Genomic DNA, 19,487 nt, shown 5'->3' on the forward strand with positions numbered 1-19,487 from the left:
ATTCAACATCAGCTCTGTGGTGCTCCAGTGGGAAGTGCAAGAAGCCAGTGACTTTTCAAAATTTGTGTAAATAAGTCACAATCCATGATGTGCTCTGCTTACTTCATTTTCTTGCCTGTGTCTTTTATTTGGGTACCAAGGTCAACCCTAAACTGTTACATAGAGTTGGCACTGATGTGGACATTAATTATCATTCTTCTAACTTTTAGAGCCAAGTTTAAAGAAATTAACCTTAAATGAGCCTTAAAGACTCCCAATACACTGGCAGATGTGCTTTAAGTAGTTGGGAAATTTTGGGGTCTTTCAGGGTGATAGTTTAGATCTTGTAGCTATAACTTTTTCAGCAGTTCTACAAAGTGGTTTTGGTAATTGAAAATGTAAAGATATGTTCCTTTTCTCATTTTAGATAACCAGAAGGGAAAACCTGGTTTTACTCCATCATGTTATATTTTAGTCTTCTTATGCTGGCAGAGGCGCCCAGTTTGTGTTGTTGGTACCTTTATAAATTATAATGTACATTTATAATTTCAGTACTTTTAACTTTTTATAGTATTACTGTATTCTTTATCAGATCACTCTAAAAATGCTAAAAAAATATGAGTAAAAATCTAAAAAGATGATACTAATTTTAATTAGTTATTAAGATACTGGATATGTAAAGATAATGTGTATGTGGTGAAATTGCTCATATGCGTATGTTCAGAAATACTTGTTTGTTCAATTATAATTTCATTATCTTTACTTGCTACAACAATATAGAGACATATCGAGTTCAAACAGTGAAACCTGCAAAGATTGCCTGGAAGGGGGACCCTCGTTTCCAAGAGAGCAGTTCAGAAGAGGAAGATATTACTGAAGAAATAGATGACCCAAAGCCCAGCCCTGAGTAAGCAGGGTTTTTTCCATGCAGTTATATTACAGATTTTATAAAACCTTATTTAGACATACTTCAGAGATATTATAGAAATATCTAAGCTTATCTTCACAAGAGACTTAGCTCCTTGAGAGCATTTTCTAATCTATTTTTTTATTTTATTGCGCAATATAACATATACATAAAAGCAATAAATTTCAAAGTACATTTTAACAAATAGTTATGGAACAGATTTCAAAATTTGATATGGATTACAGTTCCCAATTTCAGGTTTTTCCTTCAAATTGCTCCAAGACACTGGAGACTAAAAAGAAATATCAATATAGTGATTCAGTAGTCATGCTCATTTGTTAAATCCTACCTTGTCTGTTATACCTGCTTCTTCTCCTCTGATCCTTCTCCCAATCTTTAGGAGTATTTGGATTATGCCCATTCTCACTTTTTTCATGTTGAAAAGGACTGTTAACAATATGGAATAGGGAGATGGAACTGGTTGATGTTCTTGAAGAGACTGGCTCCTCTGGGTTTCAAGACTTATCTGCCCTAGGAACCATCTAAAGGTTTTAAGTTTCTGAAAAGTGCACTTAGTTCATGCAACGTTTGTAGGATCTCAGAGCTTTGGGTGTTCTTTTAGGTTAACAGGAATGACACTGGTTTGGGTTTGGCAAAGTATAACAATTAGCAATATCTGATTGATGCTTGCAGGAAGGTAGCCTGCAGAATAGCCTCTTACTCTGTTTGAAACTCTCTTAGCCACCGATACCTTATTTTATTACATTTCTTTCCCCCCTTTTGTCAGGTAAGCATTGTTGATCCCATGGTGCCAGGGCCAGGCTCTGTAGAGCTTGTAGTTCTGTAGTTCCTGGGAGTCATGTCCCATGTTGCCAGGGAGACTTTTACCCCTGGATGTCATGTCCAATATAGCAGGGAGGGTAATGATTTTACTTGCAGAGTTGTGCTTAGTGAGAGGGAGGCTATATGTGAGCAACAAAAGAGGTTCTCTGGAAGTAACACTAAGGGCATATTTATAGGTAGGCTTAGCTTCTCAGCTACAGAAATATGTTTCATAAGAGTAAGCCTCAAGATCAGGGGCTTGGCCTGTTAACTTGGGTATCCCTAGTGTTTGAGACAGTATCAGGGGTTTCCCTGGTGGGAAAGTTTAATAGGCCCATATTTTTTCTGTATCCACTGTTACTAGTTTGCTAGCTGCCGGAATGCAATATACCAGAAACAGAATGGCTTTTAAAAGGGGGAATTTAATAAGTTGCTAGTTTACAGTTCTAAGGCCAAGAAAATATGCCAGTTGAAACAAGTCTATAGAAATGTCCAGTCAAAGGCATCCAGGGAAAGATACCTTGTTCAGTTAGGCCGATGAAGTTCAAGGTCTCACTCTCAAGTGAGAAGGCATATGGCAAACAGAGTTAGGATTTCTCTCTCATCTGGAAAGGAATGTGGTGAACATGGCCTCATCTGCTAGCTTTCTTTCCTGGCTTCCTTCACAGAGCTCCCTGGGAGGCGTTTTCTTTCTTCATTTCCAAAGGTCACTGCCTGATGGACTCTGCTTCTTGTGGCTATGTCATTCTCCTCTCTCTCGGAATCTCTTTCTTTCTCTAAAATGTTTCCTCTTTTATAGGACTCCAGAAGCTTCTCAAGATGCACCCAAATGGGTGGAGACATGTCATCACCTAATCCAATTTAACAACCACTCTTGATTAAATCCATCTCCAGGGAGATGATCTGATTACAGTTTCAAACGTACAGTATTGAATACGGATTATTCTGCCATTAGAAAATGGGAATTTGATTAAAACATGGCTTTTCTAGGGTCCATACATCCTTTCAAACCAGCACACTCACTAAGGGACTTTGCCAGTACTTTTTAATTATCTGTCCAACATACTCTGGGATGTATCCGGTATTACATTAAGCTCTGCAGAACTACAAGCCCTCATTCCTGTTTTGGGCTCCATGTGTTGGAGTTGTTTAAATGAAGTATCCATACAGATTGAGTTAGATTGTGTGCTATAGAAAATTTAGGTTTTGAATAAAATAAAGCTGTCTTCCATTGGTCTCATTCAGTAGGTAAAGTTCTAAAATACAGACACTGTCATTCTTTACGCTGAATTCTAATTTACCTTAACCCCGACTAGATCCGCTTTGTTCCTATCTCTAATTGAAGCCTGATCTCTTTTTCTAATCTTTTGTAGTGGAAAGCTTGTTTCCCTTTTCTTGAGCTTTGAGTCACCCTGATTGGGAGATATGATGTGCACCAGGAAGGGGAGCTGACAGTGGAGTTCCTGCTCAGTTGGCTGTCTCCCCTCCCCAGCATCAGTGGTGGGGTAAGGGAGAGTATCAGAAATCTACCACAGGAGAATAGAGTTTGTACTTCAGTCTTCCTTGTCAAAGTTTTAGAACAAAGAGAAGAATACTGAATGGATTCTTCAGTATTCCATTCAGTATACTGACTGTTCAGTATACTGAATAGAGTTTGTACTTCAGTATACTGACTGAAGAATATGGTCATTTTAACACAGGGAAATAGTGGGTAAAAAACCCAAAGCATATATATTTGAGGAATAGTTCATTTTTATTTTCAGGCTAAACATTTCTTGTTAACAATTAAAATTAAATCAACTAGTATTTACCTTTCTCAGTCTTTCTCTTTCTTCTTTCAGAGAAGCATCATTACTTGATAAAGAGACCACCAGATTTTTCTTTTTCTCTAAGAATGATGAAAGACTTCACGGTAAATACATTTTTACGTTTAATGCTATAGTAATAAAGCTCATACTGCTGCACACTCTGGTACAATCATATGCAACCAAACAAGAGCAGTTTGGCAAAAGTCCTGACCTTTAAGGACACTTTGTAAAGTCAAGTAGGTTAGCTTGCTCCGTTCAGACTGATGCATGTTGACTTATGAAACTCAAGGGATGGAGAGCTCACTAGTCACCACCTCCTTCACTCATATGTTGCCAACAACAGGGCTTGTTTTGTACCAGGGACTTGCTTTGTTACTAGACTTACAAACCCCCTACATTGTTAGTACCCTGAAAGTCCATATGCAGACTCTGAAGCTGCTGTTGTAGTTCTTGTTTCTTGAAATCTACCACAAACAAAATTATATAATAGTCAATGGTATCTAAACAGTAAAATCCTAGCAATACTACATTTTCCTTTCTCAAAAAATATAGTTTTGAAAATTAGCAGAAACTGAAAAAAATGGCCCTAATTAGAATTGCTATTAGAGACTTTGATGATACCAGCACTTAAATATTGTCCATTTTGTTATTAGTTTTCTGACCGCTCTTTTTTATTCTTCCCTTAGTGGGTTCTGACTTATTCTGGAGAGGAGCAGGAAGTAATTTTAGCAGGAATTCCTGGGAGGCCAGAACAGAAAACCTGCGGATGGTAAGTAGTCACATCTCCATGTTGGTCGTCTCCTAAAATACAAACAGAATAGCCTTTGTATTCCTTTGTGTTGATATTTTCCTAATGTAAGACTAATGGGAATAAGGTATGATAAGAAAGAAAGGTTGACAACTAAGAACATGACTAAAACTCTCAGAATTAGAGTTGGAAGATAACTTAGTGGTTGTTTAAATCAACCTATACTACACATGGTACAAATGAGGAAACAGAAGAATGGTCAGACTGAGTGACTGGCTACAGAGTCCCAGTCAGGCTTTCATAAAGTAACAGGAAAGTAGATTTTTAAAGACTCAATTGCAGTTCCCTTGTAAATACTTAAAGACAAAAGTTTGAATAGTCCCTGTTCATTGCAAGTGAGTATAAAATGAGTGGACTGTCTTGATTTTCTACAACCCTGAGACTGTGGATGACCTAAATTTTACTTTATTGACTTAATATCTTGAAAATAATTAACATTATTGTTAACAAAGGCTTTTGGTTTTATGTATTTCTAGGATTGTCGGAAGAAACATAAAGATGCAAAAAGGAAAGTAAAATCAAAATATAAATGTCAGCATTGATTATGATACTAAATATGAACAAGGCTCACCTAAGGAAATTGACCTGGGAAATAAATTTAGGTGACAAAGAAAAGAAATTTCAGAGCAAAAGAATATTCAAAATCTGGCTAGTTGAAAATCATTCTGGCCTCCATCTTTTTCTGTGGAATCCCTCTGTATTTTTTCCTAAGTAGTTACTTCAAAAAATTAAAATGAACTGTTTTTTTCTAATGAAGCATAAGATATTATTCAACTTTCTGTATATATTCTCTTCACCTCACCCTTCATCATCTAGTTGGCATCTTCTAATGAAAGGTTTACAGGAAGCCTTTTTTAATAAGTGTATCAAAGCACTTGTGTTTTCCAGTTAGGCTTTTATGTGAATTATAGACTATTTGAAATCTTTCTGATTGAATTTAATACACTTTATCTCCTATTTGTCTTCTTTAAAAAAACAAATGAATTACAAGTCACCCTTGAATTCTGTGTTTGTGATCTGATGAAGTATAGGAAGTTTCAGAACATCATAGAGCCATTCTGTGAGAGTCAGGAAAGGAAACAGAAAAACAAAGTACTCCTGTCTTTGGCTTCCAAGAATTACAGCACAGTATATGGAGGCAGGCATATTGGCTCCAAAGTCTAAGCAGACCAGGGGCTTATGAAAAATACCACACCTGAAAGATATGTAGTCACAATTAAAAGTCAGGGCCATGGGTATAGCTAGGAAAGCAGATTTATTACTTCACTAAATATACTATCTTGTCTAGGATTTACAACAAATATACCTCCTAACAAACTAGGCTTTATAAGAAATTATGTTATATAGACAGCGATTAGGATTGAACCCTGATGTGTGTATTTGAAATATCTTGAGTATTTCTTTTTTTTTTTAAATATTTTTCTTGGTGTACAATCAGCGGCTCACAATATCATCACATAGTTGTGTATTCATCTCCATGATCATTTTTTAGAACATTTGTATCACTCCAGAAAAAGAAATAAAAAGAAAAATCTCATACATACTAAACCCCTTATTCTTCCCTCTCACTGACTACTAATATTTCCATTTATTTATTATTCCAATTTAACCTTTGTCCCTCCTATTATTTGTTTATATTTATGCATATTTTTTACTCATCAGCCCATACCCTAGATAAAAGGAACATCAGACAAGTTTTTCACAATTACACAGTCACATTGTAAAAGCTGTATCGTTATACAATCATCTTCAAGAATCAAGCCTACTGGAACACAGCTCTACAGTTTCAGGTACTTCCCTCTGGCCATTCCAATACACCATAAACTAAAAAGGGATATCTGTATAATATGTAAGAATAACCTCTTGACTCTTTGAAATCTCTCAGCCACTAAAACTCTATTCTAGTAGTCTCATTTGTCTTCCCTCTTTTGGACAAGAAGGCTTTCTCAATCCCTTGATGCTGGACCCCAGCTCATCCCAGGATTTCTGTCCCACATTGCCAGATATATTTACTCCCCTGTGGGTCATTTCCCACATAGCAGGGGAGGGCAGTGAGTTCCCTTGCTATGTCAGCTTAGAGAGAGGCCACATCTGAGCAACAAAAGTATTTATCTGGGTGTGACTCTTAGGCCTAATTTTAAGTAGTCTTAGCCTATCCTTATAGAAATAAGTTTTGTAGGGGCAAACCCCAAGATTGATGGCTCAGCCTTATTGACTGGCTTGTCTCCACTGCTTGTGAGAATATCAGAAATTCTCCAAATGGGGAAGTTGAATATTTCCTTTTCTCTCCACAGTGCCCTAAGGGTACCTTGCAAATACTTCTTTATTCACTGCCCAGATTAATCTGGTATATATCAGGGCATCAGACTAACCTGGGCAAACCAACAGCCTCATGCGCTAATCAAGATTCTATGTATTTATGGTGTTCAACTAAACTTATACAAGTTAAATTAGGATACGCACTACCCAAAATATAAACTTTGCACCAAATAAACATCTCTCCCCTGGTCTCACACACAAGCTGAAGTTTTAAAATATGGATGATATCATCCTTTACCCTGTATTCTGTTTTACCTTCCCTTGGTCTCACAAGCTGAAGTTTTAAAATATGGATGATATCATTCTTTACCCTGTATTCTGTTTTACCTTAGCCTTGTCCAGATAAGCTTCATATCTCTACTCAAAGTTAGATCCCTTTTTCAACTTTTGAACCAGTTCCTGTATGGGGTACTGCTCACTTACATAGCTTCACAGCTCTAATTCTGAGTCTCAGGTGTCGCATAAATACCTGAAGTTTCTGGAAACAACCAGGTTGTAAAAAAAATCTCAGTATTCAGAATTAAGAAATAACAGTTATAATTTATGAATATATATGACTGTTCTAAGAGTTTACAATCTAGGACCCTTTACAATTGGCCCTGCCTCATAACCCATGCTCTCAAATTCATCTTACCAGGTTTTTCTATTATAATTAGTCTGTGAGTGAGGCATGATGGTATTTTTCTTTTTGTCTGTGACATTTCATTCAACATACTGTCCTTAAGGTTCATCCACCTAGTTGCATGTCTCACAATTTCATTGCTTCTCGCAGCCACTTAGTAGTCCATCTTGAGTACTTCTTGATTTATATCTTCATGGTCTCTCCCAATTGAATGTAAGCTCTTGGACCTAGTCTGGCCTCAACCATTATGTCCTCACTTCCTAGAACTGTATTTGGCACTTAGTGGGTACTCAGTAAAATTTTTTTAATAATTAGGGTCCAAGGAACTAAGTAGCCAGAGAATCTGTTTCTGGATAAATGGGAACAACCACTCAGCAGGTAAGTAACTCAAATACTCCAGCACCTCTTCATGTGGATCACTTTTATACCCTCTTACTCTTGTTGCATGACAGACCACCTCAGACAGTCATTTATTTTGCTCACAAAAAAAAAAAAATGCGATTTGGTCTGGGCTCCAAGGACTGCTCATCTCTGCTTCATATAGTGACATTTGGGAGGGTGTGATGGGGCGAGAGGATGCTTTTCTAAGATGGCATGCTCACTCAGTGCCCCTCCATGGGCTTCCCTCCAAGCATGTGAGTGGGTTCCAGAAGCAACTGTCCAAGAAGCATGTGGTATATGCTGCTAGCCTTCAGGCGTGGGCCTAGGAACTCGCCCACAGTCACTGGTCAACACACACATGCCACCCAGATTCAAAGGGAAGGGACACAGGCCCTCACTTCTCAATGCAAAGTGTCAAAGAATTTGTGGCCATATTAAATTTGTCACAACCTTCATCCCCAGAGCAGATGAACAAATGACTTCAAGTGGCCTCATTCATGGCTGGCCCCCCTGGTGTCCAGTATACATGTAATGTCTTGGTCTCATAATCTATAATAATGTTGCTTCCCCTCATTCCCCTATGCCCACTATCACACTCTGAACTTTGTTGTTACTTCAAACCCACCAACTTATACATCCCATTTTTAGCTCACAAACCCAGAGCGTGCAGATTTTAAAAATACTTTGGCCTACACATGGCCTACCTCATTGATACCTTCAACTTTTTAACCCTTCCCTCCTTATTCTTTCTTCTACAATGAGCTTAGTCTTTTATCCTTCAACTAGTCATTCCCTTGAAAATCATTCAATATGGACCATTAGTCCTAAAATGTCATGGACATTAGACTTGCCTGAGCCCTCAGCGTTGCCCAACACCTCCCAGTATTTCTGTGTTCTAGTGTTTCTCTTCAGTGTCTGGCCCAGGGTATGCCAGCCTGAGTCACTGATAGTGTTTGTTAAGGAATACAGATCCATGGCCCCTGCCTTAAACCTGGGACAGAAAATATGCTTTATTTTTTTAACCAAGCACTTCCTTTCTCATGCTCACAGTCTCCCATTCAGTCTTTAAATCTCCAATTTACTCCACCCCTCCCTCAGAAAATGACCTTGCTTCCTACTTCAGAGATTAAAAAGCAACTAATAATTGAAACTCTTCCTTCTGCAATTAAATAATGCAGCCCTAATTGCACTGCAGCTTTCCTCTCCCTTTTGTCTGATCAATGCTCTTAACCCTTCCATTTAATGTTTCTGCTTTGAATACTCTTTCCCTCTAATCTTCCCATGGGCAACTCTTCATACAAGTACCAGTTTAAATGTCACTTCCCCAAAGAAGCACTCTCTGACCATTCTAAGATAACTTAGAACCCCCTCTCTTACATCAGGCATTCTAGTTGAAGTTAGACTTTCCCCCTTCCCCACAACCAGGCACTACCATCATATTCTCTTTCGCTATTAATTTTGGTTGTCTTTCACCTCCCACTAGAATATAAGCTCTGTGAGAGTTAGGTCCTTTTCCTCTTGTTCACTATTGGTTCCTCGGTTTCTAGAATGATGGCTAGCAGAGTCGGCATGAGATAAATATTTCTTGAATAAATAAATTAGATTCTTTATGTAATACTGAATCCCATGTTACTTAAGTGGAAGATAGAATCCTTTATTCAACTAACAAACATTACAATATGACACTGAATATAGACTCAAGTATCTTTTTTTTTTTTTGGTAGGGCATGAAAAACTATTGTGAAAAATAAAAACCTTATTTGTAGAGGAAGGCTTTTTAGGTTGGAGCCTGAATAGATGGTGCTGTAGAAATGGGAAGGAAATGCTGATGGTGTACCAAATTATGGAAGGGACTTAAAGTGGGTCTGCTGCAAGAAAGGTATAAAATTAGGCAGAGAGGAAAGCATTCTGTGCCCCAGAGCCTTTTAAAAAAAAAATTAGAGTAATAGATTTACATAATTTAAAAAGTAAAGAACTGCAAAATCTCCCAATAAAACACTTATTAATTATAGAAAAGTAAACATTTTTAAAAAGATACTTATTAATTACAAAAGAAAAAACCTGGCAGTGACTTTGACCTTGCCAATGGTAACAGTTAATATCACCAATAATGAAACAAATCAACATCATGTGCCTCCTGATATATGATGTATTGAGAACACATCACATCCATGGCATTCTCGCCAAAAGAGAATAACCCATGTCGTATCCTGTGGAAACAGCAGACAAACCCAAGCTAAGAATATTCCACAAAGTAACTGGCTTGTACTCTCCAAAATGTCAGTGCCATAAGAAGCAAGACAGACTGAGTGACTTCCAGATTATAGAAGACAAAAGAGACCTGACAAATGTGTTTTTCTTTGGCTATGAAGGACATTATTGGGACAATTGGTGGGATGTGAATAGGGTATGTAGATTGGATGAGCCTGATTTTGATACATTGTAGAAATGATCTTGTTTTTAAAATATATACACAGATATATTAAGGGGTAAAGGAACAGTTTGCAATATAATCTCAAACAGTTCAGGAAAAATAATATATTATGTATGTGTTGTGTAGGTATAGTGAGGGCAGAGAGAAAGGGAGAAGGGGAAGAGGGAATGGGGTAAAATGTTAACGTGGAGAATCAAGGTAAAGGGTACATTGTAATCCTAATTTTATTCTTGTAACTTTTCTATAAAATCGAGATTCTATCAAAACAAAAAAATTAAAGAAAAAACAAGAGTTATAAGATTTGTAATGAAGAAAACAGTAAGCTCATGCCCATCCCAATTCTTTCTCCTCAAAACAATCGTATCTGTTTCCTCTGGTATTTATCTCCATGCTTCTACCTAACATGCTTATGCTGTGATTTCTTCATTTTTCAGTTTTAGACATTATCTATTGACTTCCTACTCTGAAAGATAATGACTCAACACTTTAATCCAAGCAGTGTATTTTGACCACATTTAACTTTTTCACGGACTTCTCTTTTACTTGTTTAACTCTTTTTCCAGACCATCTTCGTATATAGTCCAACAGTTTTGTTAGATGTTTCTGAATACAGTTTTCAAATAATCAAACCTGTCGGTTTCCCTCACCTCTACTTTTTTCCTCTAGAGATATCTGGGAGCCCTTTGTCCTGCTCTAATTTGGTCTTTGTAGACAAAATAAGAGTTGAACAAAGTGGTAATGTGAGGAACACAAAATCTTAAAACACATTCCAAATACTTAGAATTTAGAAATTCTTAGAACCTAACAATTTAAAATCTGAAGGTACACAATACCAAATATGTCTGATCATGTGGATTAAGTTACTGAATCATTGAGTTATTCCTTGATCAAGGGCATGAAAGCACTTGAATTTCAAGGGAAATTCAGCACTCAGTAGCGTCTCCCATGGCCATAAAGGATTGTTGAATGACTGCTAACAGGCTGTCACAATGGTCTTGTTAAACCTATTAAGGAAGTGCTTCCTACCTATTCTAGATCAGATCGATTTTCTCTGTCCCTCTGATGGATAAAATAGGCAGTTACATACAGAATTGTCCAACAGCATTGACAAAGAGTCCTCTGGCTCCTCGTAGACAGTTCCATAGGCCTCCGCCTTTCTCTGAGGATGTCTGTTAAAATCCAGATTTATGGGGCCTAGTTGCAGAGTTGGACTCAACAGGCCTAGAGCGTGCCCGCATCTTAGCCACTCTCCGCATAATTCAGATGCAGGTGGCCGCTACATTTTGAAAAACATTGCCCTAGAGCCTAAAACTGCTTCCCTCTAACGGTCATCTAGGAAAGTGGTTTGGAATGGACTTGGCCCACCCACAGTGTAATTGGTGAGGCCACTCCTCCGTAAATTTTTATTTTATGGATACAATTTACAGGTAGTGAAACTTACAGTTCGATGAATTTTGACACATGCATACACCTATGTCACCAAAACCTCAATCAACTTAGCATCTGTCTCCCCTCATTTCCCTTCGTGCATCTTCCCAGTCAATCCGCAACCACTCCACCCATAGTGGGCACCGACGACTCACAGAGGTCTCCGCTACTCTGATGGCTCTCACCGTCGACATTGCGCCTTGCAGAGGTTCACATAACCGGACGGACGCGTCACGGCTGCGGCGCGCGGAGGGCTCCGCACTTCCGCCTCCTGGTGGGCGGGGCCGGAACACCACCGGCCAATCGGCTTGAGGTTTGTTCGTGGGTGCCAGGCATCGCGCGGGGATTGGCTGGCAGGGAGGCGGCCCTGTTTCTTCGCCCAGTGCAGTCTGTTCGTTGCATCATCTCCGTTCGCCGGGCCGCGGCGTGGACGCCGGCTAGTTCCTCAGGTCGCCGAGGCCGCCGACTCGCGGGGCTCGCCGCCCGCCGTCCCCACCCCCCCGCGTTCGCTGCGGCGCCCCAGGTACAGCCCCGCGCTGCCCGCGGCCTGTGCGCCCTGAGCAGACGCGGCGAGGGCAGCGGTCGCGCACTCGGTCCTGCGCCGAGACGGCAGAACGCGCTGGAAGAACTCGTGCCGTCAGGGCTTGCTGTCCCTTACTTGGGTTGCATGTTCATGTCCCAAGAGCAAAGTGGGCGGGAGGCCTAGCGTGGCGGTGCAGAGCTGAGGACCCGGCCCGAATCCTGTTCTGGCTGGCCTCTTGGTCCCGGCGCGGCTTTGGACCGAGAGCTCGTTCCTCATTTGTGTGCTGGGACGATGAGGGTCCTTTGTGAGGGTTCATGCGAAAAAGCATACTTGGAAAGCTCAGAAGGTGGGCGGAATTCCCTCGAAATCGAAGTATTCGTAAGAAGAGGACCAGGCGTGGTTTAGCGTCGCAGGCTGCTCTGACTGGGTCGCGTGAGCATGCCTTGGTGGTGGGGACCTGGGGCCCGGGGGCAGGGGGCAGGGGACGCGGGGCCCGGCTCGCCCGTTCTGCTGTGGCAGGATGCCGGGTGCCGTGGAAGACGTCTGCACTAGGCCGGGTGGGCGGGGCAAGGCTTTTCAGGAGCTGTCGTTGGAGTTAGGCCTTAAAGGATAAGTAGAAATTGGGGGAGAGGGCCAGAAAGGCCAGAAGAGGACCCCGAGTTTGAGAGAGGACCGTAAGTCAAGTATAGCGAGGTGGGTTCACAGTCATCGCTGCAGCCTAGCTTGCTGTCAGGAACTTAGGGATTTATAGTGGCCTTTTTGAGTGAACCGGTGTTTGAAGTGAGTCTTGAAGAGAGGATGGATTTTTTGTAACGTAGGAAAATAATACTTTTAGCATTTGAGTTTTGTCGTAGGAAAATAATACTTTTAGCATTTGAGTTGTGTAGGGTGAAATTAGAGGGAAAGTAATTGATGTAGGGGATTTTTAAATAATTAACATTAAAGGCAAGTATCAGTAAGGTAGTGGGCAACATAACCTTTTGGAAGTAGCTAAAGAGGATTATAAGGAAGAGAAGGCAACTAAGTGTAGATTGCTTTGAAAGTTTGTGGAAAGTTGGAATGTATCATAGTAACTGGGCAAGGATAATAGAATTGATTTTGGGGCAAAGATGTGACAGTAATAGCATGTGATTGCAATTACTTGTGATGGCCATTATTTTACTTAACATTAGAATGCTTTGTAAGGGTTTTTGACACTTACTTAACATAACAGAATTGAAGTTTAAAGGGTGAGTAACTTTTCCTATAGCTCACCTATTAAGTGGTGGCATCAAAATTACAAAGCCCATCCTCTTAATCTCTGTCTTGTGCCAGGAGGAGCCCATGGAGTTGAATGTTTTGGAAAGGCAAGTTCTTTTGACTCAGAAATTAAAGATCAGGTGAAGAGATTGATTTATTCAGCAAATATTTGTGGAGCCCTTGCCACATGCAGGTACACACCGAGAGTTAGGTTGTAAAGTGCTTCTGCCAGCAACAAATTTATAGTTGAATTGAAGAGTATATGGGACAGGCAATACAAACAAACCACAGTATACAGCCTAGGAACACATGGACATTCAAGGATGGGGAATATTGTTTCTGAGAAAGGGGTATTAATGAAAGCCGCAGTGAGGACAGCTTAGCAGTACTGGAGTATGTAGAGAAGAAGCCTGATACAGGAAAACAGTTTTCCTTATTGACAGTGTAATGTGGCTGCAGCTTAAGGGTTTTGTTTTGTTTTTTTTCCGGGAAGGGGGCTGCCACAGGGTATTTTATTGCTGGTACATGGCCAGCCCTCCCCTTTTTCAGGAGGTTTGGGATGGACTGTCAATAAGGGGAGATTCTCATTGCTGGGGGATTGAGTTTGACAGAGTGGTCACTGAGGGCAGTGCCAGCCCCAGCATCGAAGGTGGAAGAGAGGGTGTCACAAAGTCGCAGAAGACAACCCCGTCTCTATTTAGCCCAAGATCCCCTTTAGGGGCCCATTGATACCTGCCTCATCACCTTTTAAATGTCACTGTGTTTGACTTTCTCCAGATGGTCAGTCAGATCCATAATGGATACATTGGGTGTGAGAATGCAGAAGGCCATGCCAGTGAGCATCCCATTGAGCTCAGGGATGACCTTGTCCACTACCTTGGCAGCACCAGTAGATGCAGGGATGATGTTCTGGGCAGCCCCACGTCAGCCAGTAGGTGACATAGATGACCTTGGCCAGGGAGGCCAGGAGCTTCTCGTGCCCGAAGCAAGTAGGCCCCAGCCTTCTCCAAGGTCAAGACACTAGTGGACTCCACAAGATATTCACACCAGCATCACCCCATTTCATGTCAGTAGGTCTCACTATTGGATAAAGTTAATACATGCTTATAAAAAATAAATGGAAAAAAATGAATGAATGGCAGTGAAACAAAATATGAGGTAGCAAATTTTAAAATGCCCTGTTCTTTCTAATCCTACTTCCTGATAGTAACCATCAAGTTGATGAATAGCCTTCTAAGTTCAGGTACAAAATACTTAAACATAGACTTCCATATTTTTTAAAGTAATTTTTAAATATTATACTACACTTAAAAGTTCTGTGGCTTGCTCTTTTCTTCATCACTATGTATATATAGTACATGTACTTGGTATGTACCTATTTAATTTAAATGGTTGCATGGTATTGATTTTGTTAATTTATTTTAGCTGCCTATCATGGATATTTAGGTTGCTATTTGCTTCTGCAAACTTTCAGTGAATACATTTCTATGCATATTTTATACATTTATATGAGTATCACTTTGGGGTTTATATTAATAGGATATTTCTAAATTAAGAAAAGACTGGAGATGGACCCACCTTTGGGGTTAAATTTGACTTAATGCAATAGCTTACGAAGACCTACAAATGGTAAGGAGGGAATAGAGAAATAGGTTTAGAGGTAGGATCACATGATTTAGTGATTAGCAGAATGTGGGGGTCATCTGGGAAGTATGTCACTTCTAGGTAAATGGAAGAATAGTGGAACTACAACTGCTATTGTAGAGTTAAAAGAGAAAGCACGTGTATTAAAGATGATCTGGAGTTTTTTTTTTAACTTTATGTATGCTTTTCTAAGATATATTGAGGTAGACACAAGTGAAGATCAAAGAGAGCGTTCTAGAAATTGCTGAATAGGTTGAAAATAAGGAAACTTGTAGCAGTGGCAGAACAGGGAAGGGTGGAAGGTGTGAATTATAGAAAGAAGGAAAAAGGAGGTTGCATCCCTATGCACAGCCTAGAAGGGGCATGCTCCCCTGCCCCTTCCCCCGTCCCTGTGCCCTGTGGTTGCTGGATGCTGTTGTGCTGTACAGCTCTCCAGTGGATGGCAGTGGGCCAAAGCAACCCTGTGGTTCATGCGTGGGGGCTGCTCCCCCTCAGCAGCCGCCACAGCCCGGCCACTGGCACATGGCTCTTTCCAAAGCAGTCAGTGTGATAGTACCGAGTCTTTGAATTTGATGTAATAGTGCAGTGATTCTTAATTTAGAGGGGAGGAGAGACTCCATATGGCGTTCAGTAAAAGGTATGAGGCCTATTCTCAGAAAGCTTAAATCTCATTTTCTCAAAAAATGAAAAGTTCAGGGAGATAACCCTGAGTAACTGTCAGAACTGTGTGAGAATGGTGATTCTCAAACTTTGTTGTGTATGCTACATTGAAACTCAGTAATAGAAAGACAACCCAGTAAAAAATGAGTAAAGCATTTGAACAGACATTTCTCAAAAAACAATACAAATGGCCAATAAGCACATGAAAAAATGTTCATTGTTAGTCATTGTAAAAGTGGCAGATCAAAAGCACAATGACATACCACTCCACACCCACTAGGATGGCTAAAATGAAAAAGACAGTAACAAGTGTTGGTGAGGATATGGAGAAATTGAAATCTCCAAACACTGCTGGGAAAAGGTAAAATGATACAGCTGCCCAGGAAAACGTTTTGGCAGTTTTCGAAAAGTTAAACATGGAGTTACCATATGACCCACCTCTGAACACAAATCGAAGAGAAAGGAAAACATGTTCGCACAAAAACTTATATATGAATGTTCATAGCAGCCAAAAAGTGGGAACAACCCAAATGTCCATCAGCTGATGAATGGATAAACATTGTGTGATAATAGCCATACATGGATTTTTATTCAGCCATAAAAAGTAATGAGTTAAAAAAACATGTTGCAATATAGATGAACCCTGCAAACCTGCTAAAAGAAACCAGACGCTCAAGGCCACATATTGTATGAGTCCATTTATATGAAATGTTCAAAAGAAGTCCATAGAGATAGAAAGGAGGTTAGTGATTGTCAGTGAGGTAGAAGGAGTAGGAAGTGACTGGTACAGCGTTTCTTTTTGGGGTGTTGTAAGTATTCTGGAATTAGATAGTAGTGATAGTTTTACATCCTTGTGAATATGCTAAAAAGCACTGAATTGTACAATTTAAAAGGGTAAACTTTATGATATGTGAATTTTTATCCCAGTAAATTTTTAGAGTACCACATGATATCATAGCACTGTATACACCCATTTCATACCATGGTATTCTGTTTTTTCGTAGATTTCTCTCTTAGGAATAATAAATTCGATTTCTCTTCCAGCAACAAAATGGTTCATCAAGTTCCAGAAAACATCAGTTTTCCTGCTGAAGAAGAGAAAGTCTTACAGTTCTGGTCCGAATTTAATTGTTTTCAAGAATGCTTAAAGCAGTCAAGACATAGGCCGAAGTATGTGAATTTTTTTGGTAAAGGTAGAATCCTTAAGAATAGTCATTTCTTAGAATGAATTCAGTTAAAGCAAAAGCTTTTTTTTCATCTTTATTCTCCCAGAGACTCATTTTCTGTCTGTAAGGTGCTCAGGTGTGAGTGAATGAGTTCTTAGTTATTACAATAGAGTTTTGTTTCTTTTTAGATGTCCCAGACTGTTGCCCTCTCTCTATCCACCGTTGCCATTATCACCATCCTCAATTAAGTACTTGTTTCCTACCTCAACTGGTAGTGTCCTACTGGGTACTTCCTGCCACTAGTCTCCAGTCACCTAAAACAAGTCATATTCATTGTTTTTATCAGTTTTCTCCTCTGCTCAAAAACTTTATGAGATAGATGTTTATAGCCCTCTTTTACTGATGTGGTAACTCAGGATCAGGCTAAGTAGCCTACCATATGTCATGGAACTATAAATGAAGAGTGGAGAGTTGAGCAGAAGTCTCTCCGGTTCTGTTGTTACTAGCCTTTCAAAGGCACAGTGTCTTTGATGTTGCTGATCTCACTGCTGTTTTCTCCCCAAAGATTCCACTGTGGAAGGAACTATCTAAAGAAAATGTCTTAAATTTTTGCTCTCTGTTTTAAAGGGATAACATTATGTATTTTTTATTACCACTATTAGATTTACCTTCTATGATGGACCTCCTTTTGCAACTGGACTGCCTCATTATGGACATATACTTGCAGGAACAATTAAAGATATTGTTACGAGATATGCTCACCAGAGTGGATTTCATGTTGACAGAAGGTTTGGATGGGATTGTCATGGATTACCTGTGGTATGTTTGAGTTGTCTCCAGCTCATAATGTTCTGATATGTTTTAAGCATTAGATTTCATCATATAATAAGAATTTGGACTGTATGTCAGACTTTTTCTTCTACATTTCCATTACAGAAATAAGTATTTACAGTTAATTTCTGTAGGTTTTCTGTTTTAAATTGTAGAGTTTCTGAGTTGCAATTATTTCTTAGGACAGAGATGTTAATCTTCTTACTGCAAATTTTAGGAATATGAAATCGATAAGACACTGGGAATCAAAGGACCAGAGGATGTAGCTAAAATGGGGATTACAGAGTATAACAATCAGTGCCGAGCAATTGTGATGAGATATTCTACCGAGTGGAAGGTATGTTGGGTTATTTTCAGTAGAATGAATAAAACTATTGATTTTAAGTTTAAGTGGGAGTTGAAATGGTTTATGCTATTTTACGAGGTGTTCCCCAAAATGTGGCTGTACATGTGAGGTGACAAAGCAGTAGACCTTCCTTTTTTACAGTGCATGACAAAAGAGAGTCTCTGGCTCCCATCTCCAATGCCATTACTTCCATGACTTCATCTGATAATTTAAACTGAACCCTTTCCTTTTTTTGATTTCTCTGTGCTTAGTCAGTCTTCCACATTTGATCTCCTACCTCCTAGGATTCAGACTAGTAAATAGGTTACTTTAATATTTCATATAAAAATTTGGATACTAAAAAAATTCAAGTTTAGACCCACTCATATTAGTTTAGTTCCCATGTTGCCCACTACTTCTCTAAGCAGTAGAGCTTCCACAAGTATCACTTTTAGTAAGAGTCAGGTGCTGACTAAACTCCAGCCCTTTTTCTCCTTGGTTTAGGAACAAAGATCCTCGGCTCTTCCTTTCCTCCCTGACTCTCAGATTCTTTGTGTTCGATTAGATTACTCTGAGGTTGGCTTAACATGTCTGGCTCTTACTTTTTCCATCTTATCACTTGGACCCCCCCTCCTTCCCCAAGTCTTGCCCTTACTCCGGAATTTCCTGTTTGCCAGGAGTACCAATTGTTATTCATGCGAGCTTCTTTAATCTCCAGGATCAGATCAGACATCAGATCCCTGTACATCTTCTTAGTATTTTTTGTCTGGCCATTTCTTTTCATTCCCACAATCTATCCCCAGCCTGTCACCCACCATTGTCTTGATTTCTGTAGCAACATTCTAGTTAGTCTCTTCCTCATGTTTTTTGTACTCAAGCTGCCAAGTTAATCTTTCCCAAGACAGTGTTCATTGTTTATATCCCCTACTCAAAAACTTTGAGTAGCTTCTGTTCATTGGTATGTGAAATCTGACTTCATCAACATGAAAATCAAATCTTAATTTTCTTCCAACCTAACTTTCTTACCTATGCAACAACAAGGAAAAATACTGCTAAGTGTAACATGAATATGGGCCTTTTCTCATTTACTTAAAAAAGCTTTTTTTTAAATTTTCATCTTTCTGTTTTGAAATAATTTCAGGCATTAAAAATATTGCAAAATAATACTGAGTTCTCCTATATACTTTGCCTGCAGTTCCCAGTTGTTGACATCTTCAATAATCACAGTAAATTATTAAAAATAGAAAATTAGCATTGATTTAATACTATAGACCATATTCACATTTTATCAGTTGTCCCTCTAATTTTTATTTCTGGTCCAGGATCCAGTCTGGGACCACACATTGCATTTAGTTGTCATGTCTCCTTAGTCTCCTCCAATTTAGGGCATTTCTTCAGGTTTTTTGTTTGTTTGTTTTTGTTTTTTGTTTCACCACCTTGTCACTTTTTTTTTAAAAGGAGTTGAATGTTTTATTGTTATTAAAGGGTTTCTTTTGCTGCAAGGCTGTTGCTGCACTGTATGAAAATAGCACCAGCAAATGTGGTATAGAACTGTTTCTCTCCTGACAGTGTACAGCTAACAAAACCTATG

At 39.3% G+C, this 19,487-nt stretch overlaps 3 protein-coding genes and 1 non-coding gene across 13 annotated transcripts in view; 3 read left to right on the forward strand and 1 right to left on the reverse strand.

Annotated features, from left to right (window-relative positions):
* NOL8 (nucleolar protein 8) overlaps positions 1-5,847 on the forward strand; it is a 30,820-nt gene extending 24,973 nt beyond the window's left edge. For 7 of the 8 annotated variants that reach the window (XM_077138711.1, XM_077138724.1, XM_077138726.1 and 4 more), the window contains 4 exons: positions 760-886; positions 3,550-3,620; positions 4,203-4,285; positions 4,801-5,847. In XM_077138711.1, coding sequence (XP_076994826.1) covers positions 760-886; positions 3,550-3,620; positions 4,203-4,285; positions 4,801-4,866 — 347 coding nt within the window. In that variant the 3' untranslated portion in view covers positions 4,867-5,847. Of the gene's footprint in view, positions 1-759; positions 887-3,549; positions 3,621-4,202; positions 4,286-4,800 lie in introns of those variants that run through there. The other variant, XM_077138737.1, reaches the window with a different exon arrangement.
* The window catches only part of CENPP (centromere protein P), a 387,615-nt gene extending 375,850 nt beyond the window's left edge, over positions 1-11,765 (reverse strand). The window contains exon 1 of one of the 3 annotated variants that reach the window (XM_077138855.1): positions 11,664-11,765. The gene's annotated coding sequence lies outside the window, so the exon portion shown is untranslated. The remainder of the gene's footprint in view (positions 1-11,663) is intronic. The other 2 variants (XM_077138872.1, XM_077138863.1) reach the window with 2 other exon arrangements.
* Positions 11,766-11,906: 141 nt separating this feature from the next.
* The window catches only part of IARS1 (isoleucyl-tRNA synthetase 1), a 90,134-nt gene continuing 82,553 nt past the window's right edge, over positions 11,907-19,487 (forward strand). Inside the window, exons 1-4 of the mRNA XM_077138903.1 lie at positions 11,907-12,031; positions 16,619-16,744; positions 17,403-17,559; positions 17,789-17,908. Of these exons, the coding sequence (XP_076995018.1) occupies positions 16,626-16,744; positions 17,403-17,559; positions 17,789-17,908 (396 nt within the window). The 5' untranslated portion in view covers positions 11,907-12,031; positions 16,619-16,625. The remainder of the gene's footprint in view (positions 12,032-16,618; positions 16,745-17,402; positions 17,560-17,788; positions 17,909-19,487) is intronic.
* Positions 15,308-15,440, forward strand: LOC143675400 (small nucleolar RNA SNORA84). The gene has a single exon (XR_013171624.1). It is a non-coding gene; the product is annotated as a small nucleolar RNA SNORA84 (small nucleolar RNA).

Source organism: Tamandua tetradactyla, chromosome 2 (genome assembly GCF_023851605.1).
Source record: "Tamandua tetradactyla isolate mTamTet1 chromosome 2, mTamTet1.pri, whole genome shotgun sequence".
Classification (NCBI taxonomy): Eukaryota; Metazoa; Chordata; class Mammalia; order Pilosa; family Myrmecophagidae; genus Tamandua; species Tamandua tetradactyla.